Consider the following 17,184-nt stretch of genomic DNA (forward strand, 5'->3'; position numbering starts at 1 on the left):
CCAGGTGAGCATTCCTTCAGGCAGTGTAAAGAGAATTTTTCTATCTTTTCCAAGGTGCTGTTGTAAAGAAATGTGAAGGTTACTCAAAATTTATTTTTTCTTGAGATGGTTGGAGGAAGAGTAAATTTCAGTTCTTTAGTCAGTGTTCTTGTCCCTGTTTCTGCTGCTATAGATTAACATCATAACACTGGCAAGATGGAAGGGGATGACAATTGGCAAATGTGCTTTTGATATTTTGCAGCTTTTCATCTTGATTCCACATATCTTTGCTAGCCAGCATCCTGCTGGTTTCAGATAGACTGCTGTTTTGAATAATGTTTGTGTGTCTGAACACAGATTTGTAAGGTATATTCCTAAACAGAAACCTTTTATTTTTTGAAAGTCTGCTTTAAAAAAACCACAAAACCACAGGCCACTGAAGAGGGTTTTAAAATAGATAACAGTAATATTTGACTGTGAAGAATTTTTCTGAAACTGAAAGGAAGTTTTTTTGGACTTGGAGCCCATTGGTCCCCATGGACTGCAGCAGAGCTGGTCACTGTGGACAGGGAAAGGTCATTGCTGGGGCCACAGGCACAGGTGCTTGTGATCAGGCTGGTTAGGGGAGGATGGTGCATTCCCCGAGAGCAAAGGAGGAGCTTTGTGAATATTCATCATCTTTGTTAGTAAAGAAATAACCTTTCCTCAATGGCTGAAGAAGCTACTGTAATGAATAATGCTAGCTGTTATTAAGATAAAATAATTAGAAAAAATTAAAAGAATTGGAGCTTGTAGAGTAGTAACGTCGAAGAAGTGCTATTAGTTTAGAGGACATTATATTATTTTGCCTTTCCCAGTTGCTCATTTAGTTTTGTTGAACTATGCCATATGATAGCACTGAAGATTAATGTTGTTCATTTATCTACAGAATGCATGTGACATAGATACAGGCAGAGTCTTGCTAACGTACTTATTTCATGTTCTAGGAGAATTATCTCTGCCAGCTAGAGGAACTTCCTTTCAGCCTCTGTTCCCTGCATTTGCTCCATTAATAGAGAGTGCCAGTGAGCTTCATTCTGATGGTAGTGCTTACAAAGTGGACAGTGCTCACTAGAAACTGATTAAACCTCCCAGCTTATTTTGCATAATTGCCAAACAGCTGTCTACTGGTAATGACTTTAAGTTACTACCAGCATGGGATATATTCATATACTTTTCCTGGAGCTGAAAGATTCCCCATCTGATTGCAATTCACTGAACCATTCAGTACTCCTAAAGAGAGTGCTGCTTAGGATGAAATTATTAAAAACTTTCAGATTTATTTTGGGGATGTGAGACAGAAATGACCTTTGGGTTCTTTGGGCATGTTTATTCACCTCTGACAGGTTTGCGTTTTTTAAAACATTTCAAGTGAATTAGTAGGTAAGCCTCTTAGAAGAGGGTACCAAAATAAAATGAAGTATCTCAGAACTGAAAAATTGTAGTAGGTGCAGAAGTGATGAGATATATGGGGTTTTTTTTAAATTAATGGGAAGACTCTAAAGTCTTTAGATAGTAACAGTTACTGCTTGGAGGATAGTTCTGTTGTCTCGAGGAAAAAAAAATATGACCCATTTATAGTTAAGAGATTCTTTCAGCTGAAGCAAGAGGGTATTATCCATTTAAAAGGATTTAGAGTTAGTGTCATATCTGAATTATTGTACTTTAATTGTACAAACAGATAAGCCATTAGAGCTGTAAGGTTTTTACTCTTAAAAAATGAAGTGATAGCTATGCTTCTATTAATAAGTATGGCATATACACTTGTTTTTGAGGTGGGGGGAGGAAGTCAAGGGGGGTGGGGAAACTTTCCTCTGGAGATTTCATTTCACATCTCATTTCTTCACAACTGGCCTGTGCCTCTCTTGACTGTTGCTTTACCCTTGGTTCCAATGAATGCAATGTTTTCTCAAGTGTCAGCTACAATTTTAAGCAAGTGTTTGATGGCTGCCTTCAAAACAAGATTTGCCTTAGCTTGATGAGAGATTTTTTTGTTTGTTCATTTGCTTTCCTTCACAAATGATGCAATATGGAGAACCAACAATTTTGATTATCTGGGAGTTGTGTAAATTGCATATGCTGTATAAGGTCCTTCTGAAGTGATAATGTACACTTAAATGTAAAGTACAGAAATAGTTGCACTTCCTTTATTTTTTTTTTCTCCTGTCTCTCTCCATGTTTTTAATACCAGTCCTGATTCATTGCTGAAGGAACTTCCAGTTAAAAAGATTAAAAAGAGAGATAGGAAAAGTCAGAAACCTGAACCCCAGTCAGCTGTGTCTCCTGATCGTGAAACAAAGTACAGTATGGAGCTGCCGTAGCCTTATTTATTGCCTCTGCAGATAATTAATGATGGCTGCTTTGCCTCTTTCCAGTTGTGCGGCATGTTATATTTTGTATAAAAACTGCTGTACGTTCTGTGTTATGCCATCTTGAACTCCAAACGTTGGCTTATTTATGCTTCAGGCATCACTGTTAATGCTGAAATTGTACAAAATTTGTAGCATGGCCGTTCTTCTCTGTGCAGTCTCAGCATCTAGTAGTGAAACATCCTCTGTCGTGAAGGTAGCTAATGCTAATACTGTTCCCAATTTTTATAATAGTATGTGTGGCTAAGCCTGGAAGTTTTGATTTATGTTGGGTATTTCTGTAAAGACATCACTTTTTATTAAGCTTTCTTCACCTTGCTGTAGGATGTTATGTCGTGTCTGTAAACGAAGAACATTTGAAGCCTCGTTTAAATTGCCTTATACTTTTACATGAATGAATTATATATCATGGCTGTCTGCCTCAATCTAGGTTTGCACGAGTCAGAAACTCTGCAGTACTTTGAGGAGGAAAGTGAGTGATATTGAGACTCAACTACCAGCTCTACTTGAGGCCAAAATGCTGGCTGTTTCAGGTAAGTTTTAAGTGATGAGAATGACTAACATTGAGCGGTGTGTTCAAGCAGTTGTTGACCTTTTCATAGCTGAGACTTCCTAAGAAAAGCCATTGATGTGCACATGTCTAGATCCCTTGAAGGCGTGGCAAGTCTGGCTGAATCAGGCTGTGTCATGCCTTGTGTAAGGTACTTCAGGCCCCTCTCCGTGGCTAGGAAGTACTGGCAAAGTGAATGCTGTGTGGTAGGCAGTAAGCATGCAAAGAACATGATATTTTTCCATAGGTGAAATTGATAAGTAACTATCAATAGCTGTTCCTGGACCTTACAAGTTAAATGCCGAGAGCTTTCTAGCTAAGACCGTAAATTTACAACAAAGGTATAATAATTACAAGTGTGGCTTTAAATGACACTTTAAAAGGGAATACAATAATTGGCAGCTTCTGCTGTTCAGATCATTAAACAACTAATGTAGGCAGCAAAAGAGCAATTTGGTCCTTGGTGCACTCGTGCATGTTATTTACAACCAGTAAAACACTGAAATGTGATTACAGAGTCTGATACATAACAGCTTTACATGCCACTTACTTGGGATTACTGCAGTGTTGACCAAGGCAAAAAGGCAGAGCATGGTTCTATCCCTTAAGTTTGAAGAGGTGGGTTTCCTAATTCAGCAAATTGTTTGCAGACGTGTAAGTAGGTGTCTCTTTGCTAGACACCTGCCTCAGAGGCAGCTGAATAGGAAGGAATGTGGACTTGGGCACAAGTTAAAAAAGGCTAGACAGTTTTACCTTCTCAATTAGATACAAGAATCTACTACAACACACATGAATTATTTTAAAATGAAACCTTGTGCAGTTTCACATGGTTTGTTTGCCAAAAGTGTATAACGTCAGGCTTGAGCAAAATCCTAAAGGAAATTAAGGACCAGATCTTGTATCAGTGCTGAGCATGCCCAATTTCCTTGCTTCTCGTAACACCTTTTTGAAATGGAAACCCTCTCTATTTCTCTGTATCCACCTGCAAGAGGTAAGTGGAGCAATCATCCTTCTCTGCCTGTGGGCTGTTTGAACGTAGGTAATTTTCTTGCTTTCAGAAATGGGGTCAAAGTTTTCCGCAACCATTTTATGACTTTCTTGAGAACAAAATAGCCCACAAACTGGACTTGCAATGCTTCATGCTACCAACAGGAAGCAGTTGGCCAGAAAAGATGTACCTCAGTCTGACTTTGAGAGAGTAAATGACAACTTGAGGATGATTTCCAAAACATTCATAACAATATTTTATACTTGTTAGCTCTTAAAGGAGGTTGCTTGTTTCAGGAATAAATTCAACAGGCAATTTAATGCTGATGTTTCTAGAAACTGTATTCATAGTACTGTGACTCTGATTGCCTTTCTATGCTTTTTAAGAAGTATCAGTGCTATTTTGTAGTACTGATAAGAAGCACTGTTTCTTTTTTTTATTCTTACTCTGAAAAACCCTTACTTCAGGGAATTTTAATGACTGTGAATAATACAATCCTAAATTGTTACTGAGGCAAAATTCTGAAGGGAACTGGTTGAAAATTAAGGATGAAATGTAATTTGGTGACAGTGGATACTGTAATTTCTTTACCTCATTGTAAGATACGGATACATTTAGTTGATGTGATGGCACTTGCTTATGTGAAGTGCAGAGTAACATGCAGAGGATGCAGGGGAAACATAAGAATCAAAAAAAATGGTGCTCTGAAGACCTGAAAGTTAAAAAAAAAAAAAATAAATAATTTTTTGTCTTAGAGCATGAAGAAATAAAATGAGAAAGGCCAGGATGCAGAATGAATTGCAGCTAGCAGAGAAGCAAGTCAGGAAGAAAAGATTTGGTAAATGCAAAACTGGAAAGAGGAAGGAAGAGATAAAAATAGCTTTTTTTTTTCTTAACAAGGTGAAAACAGTGAGGAGTGGATAACATAGAGAAGTCTGAATTATTCAGTTTCTGTGTATTCCTGTGTTAGGCATAAATGGAATGACACCTCTTAAATAAGGCATAGTTAACAAGTAGGTCTTAACCTTTTAAATACTGGTTAAGATTTAAGCAAGATACTGTATGTATGTATCCCCTGAACTGTTAGGCAGCCAACAGAATGTTAGTGAATGGCCTGGATATATTAAATCGTTAGACGGTGGGAGAATCTTCAATTGGGTAATATCCAATTATTTAAGGACAGCCTTGGAATAGTGTGAAATTTGGAGGAAGTTACAGTGAATGTACAGAAGTTACATTAAGTTTTTCATTTAGTCTGGAAGCATCAGGTAGGGATAAATGTTATTTCCGATTTTTTTTACTGTAGCAGTCAGATCGTTCATTCATTCAATTTCTGCAGACAACAGTATTAATGGATATTGAGAAAACTGTTTTCTCTAAACAGATGTTTCATCATTTTTGATTAACATAGCATTTTCCTTGAGGAAGCAGAGTTAAGTGATTTTTGGAACAGTGTCAAAGCAAAAAAGAAACTAAATGCAGTTAAACACATCTGGATTCATGTATCCCAAAAGTTAAATTAGATGAATTTAAGAATATAGTGAAGTGATGCATTAGTTTCCAGAGCTTACGTGTGATGACTTGGAAAGCATGATATATACCTCAGCTTTTAACGGCTACCTTGATAGCTTCAGACAACATTAATCTTCTACATGAACTGTACTTTCTATTCCAAACACACTGATGTACAGTAGTGGTGTATTTACACCAGAAAATACAATAATAGAGCTGGTATTGTTTTGAGGGGAAAACTACTACAATAATGCAATGTAAGCATAACAATTCTATTAGTCCTGTCAATACAATATTTTGGATATTGAGACTGTATAATAAATGATACTCTAAAGACACGAATCAAGGCTACATATGTAAGTGTTTTTCCTTCCTATTATTTTGTCATTGGGAGAAATGTAAAATTAAATTTGGAGGAGAAAGAATGAAGGTTTGTGAATCTTTGGATTATTGAAGGCCGTAGAAAAAATACAGTAGATTAATTAAATCCCAGTGAGATTTCATACCAAAAAAAGCTCCCAGACTTATATTCAAGAGGTATTTCTGTGAACATTTACAATTCAGATCCTTTATATCAACAACTCCTTTACTTCTGATTGGCATTTGCCAGTTGTGATAAATAACTTGAAGTTAATACTCCTGAGATGCTAGTCCAGAATTTTTCTCCAAACATAATTAGTAGAATCTTACTATATTATTCACATTTTTAAAGTCAGTAGCTTTAGCTAATTATAGCTAATAAGTACTCCTGATTGCATGAGATGTTACTGTTGACATACACATTTGTAAATACTTATCGATGAAATCTTAGGGTTTAGCATCTGGTAGTTTGTTTTTTTTTTAAATTGAAACAAAATACCTTAATGTTAGTGCTTAGAAACATGCATGTGATTATAATAACAGTTTCTTCTTATGTTAGCTCTTAATATGCTTACAAAAAATTTGTAATCAGTTATGGGAAGAACATGGCGGTACATGATACTCTTCTTTCTGTTAGGATCATGTGACTGCTTATCATGAAATCTGGGGGAGGGGAGTAAATTGCAGATGAAATAATCCTAAACCAGTAAGAAAATTCAAATAGGATGATACGTAAGCAAGTGTGAATGTAACAGTAGAAATACTATTAAATTATGTTTTCCTACTTTGGGCTGTTTTGCAGGAGAGCAAATAATATGTGAGAAATGGTGTGTTTCTCTTTTTATCCTTAGTGAGAAAATAATTTGGGAATAGGAGGGAGAATGTAAACTAAAATGAATTTTTAGTCATACTTACATCAGTTTCCTGTATTTGAATAAAAGAGGTCGTTGGCTATATTTTACAATGTCTTCATAGACTGTATATGAATTTTTTTTCCTCTTGAGAATGTGTAATAGCATGGGACTAGACAGCCAGCAGGTGGCTAGTAGGGAACTAAGCAGACATGAATGAAATACTGAATTCATTATGTAGTTATCTGAGGTGCATGTCATTAATTTACCTTATATCTTTGAAAGTACAAATTAGATCCAAACACAGAAGTTAGAATGAGGTGACTTGTAAGTAGTTAAAAAAAAATATTCTGATCTTAAAACTGTCTATACCAGTAAGAGATCATGTGTCATCATCCTATAATTAGAACTGTCTCTCATTAAATACCTGCAAGTGGGAGCTGCTTGGAAATACTGTTCTGGGATGATTTCCAGCAGTACAGTGAAAAGGGTTTTCTTTTTATGTCAAGGTAGAAGTGTAGTTTATAAATAGCATGACATAAATACTAGATACCATATTTTCACAAAACTTAATGCTAGGGCTGTTGCCTTTGTCTGCTCTTTGATGCTCATTTAGGGCAAGTTCTGAATAGCTCAGAAAGCAACTGCAACAAGCCCCCAGACTTCCAGCTTTGGTGCTAAGCATTCCTGTTGGGAATGAGTGTGTTAGAGAGGGGACAGAGCAGTCAGGCTGGAAAATGCCAGTGCAGGCTGAAGGACACCTTCAGACGTATATCTGTGTGCTTTGGTAAGGTGGATGTCTTGTTTTCATGCCTGTGCTATATTCTTTCATTTCATGCAGAAATAAGTATGGGCATAAAGTTCTTGATGTGATGTTGAGAACTTCCCCAGGCATGCTACATACAGCTCTTAATTTGTCTTTCACTGAAAGGCAACGGTACTCCTGTTTTTTACATCTTTCCTGTTTCTGAGAACTGTTGTTTGGTAACAGTTGGAGAATTTGGCTAGTCTTAGAGGCAAAAATACCAATGCCTCTTTGTGCCTTCTCATGAAGGCTTAGGGTTTTTTGGTGAATTGGAGACCAGTAGGGATCTGTGTCCTGTCAGGTGACATAGCTGCTTCCCTACTTTCAAATTCTTGCTTCCAGCAGAGGTCTGGGTTGATGGTTTAGAGGCATATTGAGATTAATTCTTCTTCGTGCCTGTATCGCAATGTCTGGCTCTAGTATGCAATGCTGTGTATTGGCATGCCTTCCCAAAACAGTCACTTTATGCTCCATGAAGTAAAATTTGCCACTTGTGTATTGGTGCAAGTGATGTACTGGCAAGCTGATTAACCCATTTAAAAAAATAATGCCAGAGAGCCCCTCTAAACAAGCTCTCAAACAGTCACGCAGACCTCAGACAGCTATGCTATTTGTCTTTTAATCTCATTTCCAAATGAGACTGCTGGATGTTACTGGCTTTCGGTGAACTTCAAGGATAATTTGTTGTAGCTGAAGTTCCAGCATATGTGACCAGACAGCAGAAAATCATTGCTTCCCTTGCAGAAGTCAGTCATGTAACAACTTACTCTTTTTCTCTTCTGTTACTGAAGCTGTATCCCTGAAGTGTGAGAGAAGGTCAAGTAATCTCTTTGACAGTTCTTTTTCTGGGGTTTTATGCTCAAAGGAGAAATGTTAGATGGGGAGAGCTGTCAAGGGAAGATGCTCTCTCCCCAGGGAAAGGGTATGCTGTGGTCTGGAGAGGACATGAGAAAACCCCTGTGCAGTCTGCAGAAGGGGGCAGTGATGTCCCTCTTTTCATTGACTGTCCAGAGGGCCAAGGTGACAAATCTCTGAACCTCATGAATGTACTTTTGGTACCTAAACCCAGGTGGCTTGAATGTTTCTCTCCCTGATTGTTCTCTGGTTTTCTTTCCTGGCCTGGTTAGTAAGAAAGGAGGTTGATGATTTCATGCAGCCATCGAGATCATGGAGATCAGGTCTGGGCTGTTTCCCTACTCCCATCATGTCCTTTCCTCTCCAGTGGTAGTAATAGTGAGTGGAGGCAAAGACAGGAGATGTAAAAGAACCAGAGATTGAAAGGCATATGGTGAGTGGGAGCTGTGAGGGAGGGGGAAATGATTATGTAGGGAAGCCTGTGTGCATACGTCTGCTATTGGGTGACCCTTGAGCCTTGGAGTCACTTTTAGTAGGGCATCCTTTACTATGTTGAAAGAGGATTATACAAGACTTGCAATAACCATTTATTGGTTAATGCGTGTAGTAAATTACTGGTAAAGTAAAAACCTGCTCCTCGGCTATATTTGTCACCCGCAGTGCAGACACTTGAGAGCATCCACCAGTAGCTATTGCTCTTTGGAACAGGTTGTGTCTGAGTACTGCTGAATTGCCATCTTCCAGACCTCTGCCTTTTTATTCAGGGTTTTTGTGCCTTTTCTCATGGGTAATTTTCATTTGAGCCTTTGAGTTGTTATATATTAGTGGTTTAAAATTTTATTGTTGTTTGTCCCTGTCGCCCCCTTTTTTTCTTTTCTTTTTATTTTGTATTTCTGTGTTGCTCCGTGGTGACTGATTCAGTCTGGGTACAAGAGGCTTTCGGTGGCAGAGAATTCCTCCTCCGGATATATGTCTGTGGGCTCTCTTGATGGCTTCTAGATAGATTTTCTTACTTTACCTTTCAGGATCACATCAATCATTCAGTTGCATTATGCTTCATAAAATTGTTGGCATGTATTATTGCTTAAAAACAATGATTGTGATTCAAATATGCTGGAATTTGATAAAATGTTTCAGGAGATGATAGACTGTCCCTCATTTGCTATTTGTTTTTTTCAGAGGTGCAAACACACAGGCAGCACTTTCAAAATCTTACATTTCTGTCATGTTTTTAGCTTTTTTCTTTTTTTGTGAGCAGCTGAATGATAATTTATTTTCTTCAGTTTCTTTTCTGATGTTGGAATCAGTTTGTATTCTCATTAATCACAGGCTGGAGGATTTTTACCCTTGAATTCCAGTGCCATTGATAAATACCATGATGGCAAATGCCCTAAGCTAAAATGTAAATTTTAACTTTCTTATGTATTATTAAAGGTAGTGTTAGTCTATGAAGAATTAGCTTATAGATAATGATAAATAATGACCAACCTATTCTTTACTACATTCAAGCCAATGTCCAGTATGTATGCTTTACTGTTATGGAAAAATTGCTTGCACTACAACCAACATAGTTTCAGTAGAGATGGGACATACCTCTCAGCTTCAAGTATGGATAATAGAAACTGTGAACGTATGTAGTTTCTGGTGTAATTATGAGAAAAAGTGGGAGTAAAAAACTTATGGGCCATTAACTTTGTCTTGTATTTTTGAAGGGCAAATATTTAACAAAGCTTAAATAATAACACATTTGTTGGTTTTTACAAAATGGGACTGATTTCAAACCATATTTTTAGTCAATTTGTTGCTGGCAAGTGATACCAAAATACTGATATGTTAGTTTGAGACTACTAAACGGGCAACAATCTGCCCAATATAGTAAAATCTGTCAATGAGCTGTTATAAGGGACGTGAGTTTGTGGCATGTAACTGTGTATAGAAAAAATATACTTGGTATGCAGGGCACTAAGCCATATAAGGGCAATTTCGGGAAAAGAGGAAAATAAGGTAAATATAATATTTCTATTTACAGTGAGTAAAAGCAATTATATAACTACTTTGTGCCTGAGGATAATAAAAAAAAAAAACCACAACAAATTGCCAATTTGAGTTGTTTTGCTTGATTTGGCTGGTATTTTTGGCCTTCATGCCGACCTGTTGGTAAAGAGCAGGGAATGAAGGATGTACATGAGGAGAAAGCCCTAGAGGGAAAGATTAAGGAGGAAATTTAAACTGGGTTTTTATTGCTGTCTTTTGAGATAATGCAGTCTTAAGCCCCTCAAAGTTAAGTGTACATACCCAGTTCCTTATGACAGTGTACTGCAAGTACGTTATTCAACCTCTTCAAAGAACTGGATGCTCTGAATTAGCTGGAAAGTGAAACTACAACTACTGTTTTACTTGTAGAAATATAATCAGTTTGGCCAAGTTCATGTGAAATGATTTCAGATTTTGTAATAATCCCAACTTTATTTCACATGGTTATTCTTCCCCTTCCCCTTCCTCCCGTTTTATCAAAACACTGTTGATTCCATGTATTTATTCAAGTTTAAATGGAATGAATTTAAGATTCTGATAGAGCAACAGATTTTCTAGCCTCGACATTTATAAACAGTTTTCTCAACTTGTGGCTTTTCCCATTTGGTGTGCCAGTTTGTCCCCAGCATGTTTATAAGTAGATGTATGCAGTGGCTAAAATTGCACATTGCTAGTAAGCATCGCTGTGAGACAGGAGGAAGGATGGGAAAAGTGGCAGTTTGCCCTTCAGTCCCCTTCACAGAATTCCTGCCTCACTTCTTGGTTTAGACCAGAAATTCAGCTTTGGTCTTAGATTATTAATTCCTTAGTTTTGTTGTCTCTGTACAGATTTTCTGAGTGAGCAATCCTATTAACTTCAGTGATTTTTTTTTTTTTTTTTGAGTTTGCTGGGAAGAGCTAGGACTGACTTTATTTATCTAATGTCACCCAACTAGAACCCTCCCAGTGGTATGGCTGTATAAAGCATAGCTCGGAGTGGTTGACAAAGTAACAGTTATTGTGTTCACTTAGGCAAAATATTTATTTTATCATCAAAAAGAGGAATTTTAATATTTTCAGGATATTAGCAGAGTAAAATATTTTGACACATGTCTTCAGAGTGTTTCTACGGCATCAATGTAACTGTGTCTCTTAACAAACAGAAAACCCCAGGAGGGCATGTTTTTAATACTGGCAGCTATGGGATTATATATTAATTTTGTGTATCTACTTTCTTACAGCATTTACAGCATACATCAGTTATTTTGGTTGCTGTGATTGAGGTCACTGATGGCACCTGTGGGGCATGAGTTAGTATACACTCTGATGAATTTTCACTGCAGATTTCTAGACATTTCTGCTGTAAGAGGGAGCTGCGTCAGGTAGTTTTGGCTTTTGGGTATATATATCTGATGCCATTTCCTCACAGCCTCAGTTTTGATATAAATTTCCCCTCTGGGAATTCAGATCCATTCAATATCTATAAAATTTTCATATGTTATATCATACCTTTTTCATTGCTAACTTCTGAAATGTAAGAGCAGGCTCCAGATTCTAATGAAGAAACTCTTGCCTTCATGTTTTATTAAGGCCCTTGTGTGTTGATCCTTGGGATGAGTTCAGGGGAAGTAAAGGTTCACTGCTTAAGTCTTTTTGCCTTAGAAGCATCTGAATATCTACTATTTTTCCAGTGATGTTGTCTTGCTTATCTTACTGCTGTGTTTTGCCCATTTGGAAACATGTGACAGATTAAGATAACATTTGTGCTGTTGTTTCCCAATGAATGCACTGGTAAGCCATAAGATCCTACTGTTTGTAAAGCATATTTATAGTTATTTAACTGTATATTTCTTTGTAAGATAGAACTGGCAAACAGGGTTTTAGCTGAGAATTAGAAATAAGGGGGTTTTGAACTCTTAAAAAGAAACAAAAAAAGGTCAGCTTTAAGCAAGGAGAAGGGGTTGACTAAACTACCATAGCCTTGTGACTAAATTTAAAAAAAAACAGAAAAACAAGACCAAAACCAAACAAGGCTACCATACTTAGAAGTGTTCAATTTTTAAGCTTCATTTATTTGATACAGTCTTTTCCAAAGTTTTGGAAAGTGTGATCTCCCTTTGGCACACCTGTTCTCATATGGCCACTTGAGTTTTCAGCAGCATCTTTCCTCCAGGAGGATGGTTGTAATTATTTGCTGGAAGTGCTTTCGTTCACTCTTAGGCTCTGGAAGAATGAAGCCACTCTCAGCAGCTGGTGGTGGTTTACAATATTCCAAACAGCGTTCCATTCTTGCTCCTAACAGCAGCCAAAACATTCCTGTTTAAGACTTTGTAACTAATGCTTTTGAGACACCAGGTAAAAACAATGTAATACCACAATTTAGGATGCTCTGATGTGGATTTGATGTTTTGGATTATGTCTTAATTTTCTAAAATAAACTTTTTAATTGATCTGTTGTGTATAAGCAACAACTTACTATATTCCTGAAACAAAAGCCAAAGGAGACCTTTATATCTGAATAAGGTGGTGGTATTATAAAGTTATATCAGGAGTCTATGAAGTCATTGCACATACTTCAGAAGCTGATGAGACATCTGAATGTGTGACTGTATGTGCTTTACATTAATATTTGCTTCAAGACTAATTTTCTAAGTGCCTTTATTTACTAGATGCCTTTACTTATTAGATCATGCCACCAAATTTTTGCTAAATTAGGATGATGCTGGAGTTATAGATCTTGTGCTAGAGATCTCTTGTATTGGTCAAGTCTACATGGAAATTATTTTTGTCAAGTATTCTTTAGATTACAGTAGGTTTTCTGTGTTTGGTTTTTGTTTTTGTTTTTTTTTTTTTCCTCCCAGACAAGTAGCTGCATCACTGAAAAGACACAGGCACAGCTATATAAATGTATCATGTAATAGTTGTTCTAGTGCTATTTAAAAATCATTTAATAGCTGAGCATCTCACTGCCATTGTGCATCTATACTCAAGACTTCTGTATGAAGTAAGGAAATGTTCCTCTCCAAGTTCTTATAAAAGTGGTTTTCTGAAAGGTTAATTAGGCAAATGTTACTCAGCTACACTGTAAACTAGTTGGGAATGGAGCTTTTGACTCTGGATCCCTGACCAAAGGAGCCAAACATTTTTAAAAACTCCAGAGCAATGTGAGCTGGTGATACTGAGGTATTCTGCCTGTCTCAGGTTTCACACTTCAGGGAGAGCCAGAAGTTAAAAGTTTGGAGTTTTAAATATCTTTTCTCGGAAGAACATCTCCTGATGGTCATTGCATAGGGTGCATGCCATTTAAGAAATGCAGCGTGTCCTTTATAAGCAACCTTCTGGTGCTTGTTATGAACAGCATAGTGCCGCTTTCTTAAGGAGGAAATACTTCAGGGTTTAGAAGATTACTTTTGAAATAGATGCTATTATTGTGAGTTGAGGTGTCCTCCAAAACAGGAAAATGATCTGACACATCACACTGCAATGATCAATGAATTACAGTATGATATTTTCTGAAGTGTGGACCTTGGGAAAAGGTTTTCTCCAAAATGTAAATTGTATCAGTAATAATAATAAACCCCCCATATTTCTGTGTGTATAAGGTTAAATGTGCTGTGATTATGATTATTTTTGTACTATGCTAATGAAATGGATGCTTGCAAAGCAGGGTTTTTTTTTTCCTTCCCCCCCCCAAAAAAAAAAAAAAAAAAATTGAGTCTTTCAGTTGCTGTTGGGAGATATAGTTGCTTAATTTCCCTTGTTTGCTCTGTAACCTACTGATGTTGCAAGTGTCTGCTTCATTGTCCCTTTCCTCCCCCTTCCGCCTGTCTCCACAAAACATGCAGGAAGTAATTTCGGTACTGCGAAGGATCTGACAGAAGAAATAAGGTCATTAACATCTGAGAAGGAGGGGCTGGAAGGACTGCTCAATGAGCTGTTGGTTCTGAGTGCCAGAAATGTCCGAAAATTAGAGAGAATTAAAGATGATTACACCAGACTGAAACAAGAACTTGAACAAGAAGAAGCTTACTTCGGTAAGTAGTTCACAAGCTTTTTCATCTTTTGCTCAGTCATAGGCACCTAGAAGTTTACTGGGTTTGATGAGCCATCCTGCATTTCACAAAGCATAACGTTTTCCTGTGGAAAGTTTGGCCTGGACCTAGCTAAGCAGTATGCTGAACATGCTTTCAGCTGTTACCACTGGAGGGTGGGGGAGACTGAGGGGGAGAAGGGGTATCCCAGCAATATACAACTTTTGAAGATCTATCTTAGCCCAGTTCTCAAAAACTTTATTTTTTAAGCCCAGGTTTGTAATAATGATGATGATACTGTGCATTTGTTCAGATACAGAGAAACATATGTAGTCTTTTCTGTGGAAGCAGTTGATGCAGTTGACTGTAACGATAGAACCATATTTAGTATATATAACTAAATATTTAGTATATGTAACACATTTGGTGATGAGTCTGAACATTTGAGGTGCAAGGGATGCCTGGTTCTGAAGGCAAGAGTTTTCTTTGTAAAATTTATGCTTGAGAGGGAGGTTAAACAGCTTGCCAAACACAGCTCACCTGTAACTATAAGCAGTGTGCTTGGGTTGTGGTGTCACGGTGGAATTGGGAAAGTTCTATGCAATCGCTGGGGAAGCTACTGACAATAAAATAGCAAAGACATTCCTAGACTTGGCTTATTCTCTTGTCTGCTATACCCTCTCCTGAAGTTAAGTGGGTAAAGTGGCCTTACTGCTTGATTAAATGAAAAGGCTGAATAACATTTATTTGACTACAAATGTATAGTTACTATAGTTACCTCTAAACAGCTAAGTATAAATATAAGAGCTACTTTAAAGCTCTAGGGGTTTGAAATGTCTTTCTTTTTTCAGGATCTTATGAGCAGTAGGTTGGTTAAAGAGAGGAAAGTGCCTTTGCTCTAAAAGTATATGAAGTTTCTTCATAGGCAAGTGGATAGGCAAGAGCTATTCTAGAATCAAAGCTGTTGTAGGCAATGGAATACATGAAAGACAATATTTTCAAGATGCATAGAGGAATATATATATATACACACACTCACACTCTACTAGATAAGAACTTTCTTAGAAACTAGATGGTTAAAAATTTTAAAAATGGTTCCTCAAAGTAGTCCATTGTTACCTAAGCTGTGTGATTCTAACCCGCATCAGGCAATACTTCCTCATTGTTTGGATTTGCAAGTGAGTTGAAGAGGGTTCTGACATTTCAATCTGTCCATTTTGTTGCTCCTTTGTTTCTAGGACAATTAAACTTCCTAGAATAAACATGCATTTTGCATTTCAGCAGGGTTTTAAACAAAACCTGTGCAAGACTGTTGCTGAATCAACAGAATTGGTTGCAGTTCATAGATTCCTTTTTCCTCTTTACATTTATGTAGCTGTAATGAGGTGTCTTCTTGGTCTGATCTCTCCTGTTCCATTATAATTTATGAGAGTAAGTTGCAAAACATTGTATATTTACTGTGTGGATTGTTCTTTTAATTTATTGCGATTCTGTAGACTAAAGGAGAAATTTATCCTTGTGTAAATTAAAACTCTATCAAGCACATACTAGTCAGAAATACATAAATCGATATCTGAGATCTTTCCTTTTCCTCATCCCTGCCCCATTGCGTGTAATATACACAGTTTTCTCCTTTAACAAATGGAAACTCACTGAGGTTTGAGAACACTAGCATGAGTTCGGTACCAATACATTTAATTGAATAAAAGCCTTCTGATACCCTCTAGAAAAAAATAAACAGATTGTATCTTAAAGACAGCATCCACTTTTACAAACTAGTTGTTATTTTGTACAGTACTTTCTTGTTTGGGGAATAAAGCATAAAGAATTGGAATATGATTTTGTTAACATTTCTTTTTGCTGTTTAAAAGAACTGGAGATAATTGTGTTGGCTTTGTCTGCACTGTGAAAGGTGTGATTTGTGTCAGGGTAGCCAAGCTGCCTTGCTGCATGGCCTCAGGGTTTGTGGTTCATTTAAGCCAGTAAAATCTGTGTTGTGGCTGAAATGAGTGGTTTTGCCTTTTCCTCCTGTTCCTGCCCCATCCCATAAGCCAGCTCAGTGCTGACCAGAAACCCGATGTGAGCAGGGTGTTAGCTCACCCGTGAGACCCACCAGCATGTGGTGGGAATGCTGTCACTGGCATAAGGGACGCAGCAGGGGTGTGGGGCTCGTGATAGGGAATGTGTTGCCCCGCTGCTGTCTGACAGAAAAATGGCTCCTAAAACGCTTCTCCTGCTTGAACTAGTAGTGCAGCATGGGCTCAGCTGCTCTATGCTGTGGGTTAAATCAGTGTGAGTAGTTGGTCCCATTGCTTGGTGAAGCCCATTCCTGGTTAGTTTGATTTCTCCCTCTATAGCTATGATCCAGGGAGAGAAATTCTTTTTCCATCTAACTCTACTAATTGAGGATATTACTGTCCTCCAGCTTTTTTTTTTACTATGTCTGCTCAGAGTTCATAAGGGAGCCCTTCAGGCCAAATTAGCCATGCTAACTTTAACAGCAAAAATGATCAGGGCTTGGCTGGCTGATCCACGTCCTGGCGTGCAGTAGGGATGTACCTGTGATTCCTCCTTACGGCACAGTTGTACTATGCTTTAGCTCAACTTGTTATGAAATATGGTTCCACCAATATACTAAACATAGATTAACAAAAGCAACATAGAGAAAGAGGTCCCTTAGTCTTCTTGTCTTTGAAGGCTTATGCTAGTTTAAATGAATTAGTAGGCTTATATGTCTTTCAGTGTAGAAAGGAGATGCTTCATTTTTCTCCAGGGAAAGTAGTTGGATCAATTGGAGCTGTTGTTTCCTCTCATTCTTGCTTTTATGTTGTT

General features: G+C 37.5%; 1 protein-coding gene across 1 annotated transcript in view; it reads left to right on the top strand.

Annotated features, from left to right (window-relative positions):
* DISC1 (DISC1 scaffold protein) overlaps positions 1-17,184 on the top strand; it is a 206,155-nt gene that overhangs the window by 87,763 nt on the left and 101,208 nt on the right. Inside the window, exons 8-9 of the mRNA XM_074899344.1 lie at positions 2,818-2,920; positions 14,167-14,355. Of these exons, the coding sequence (XP_074755445.1) occupies positions 2,818-2,920; positions 14,167-14,355 (292 nt within the window). The remainder of the gene's footprint in view (positions 1-2,817; positions 2,921-14,166; positions 14,356-17,184) is intronic.

This window comes from Athene noctua, chromosome 1 (genome assembly GCF_965140245.1).
Source record: "Athene noctua chromosome 1, bAthNoc1.hap1.1, whole genome shotgun sequence".
Lineage (NCBI taxonomy): Eukaryota > Metazoa > Chordata > Aves > Strigiformes > Strigidae > Athene > Athene noctua.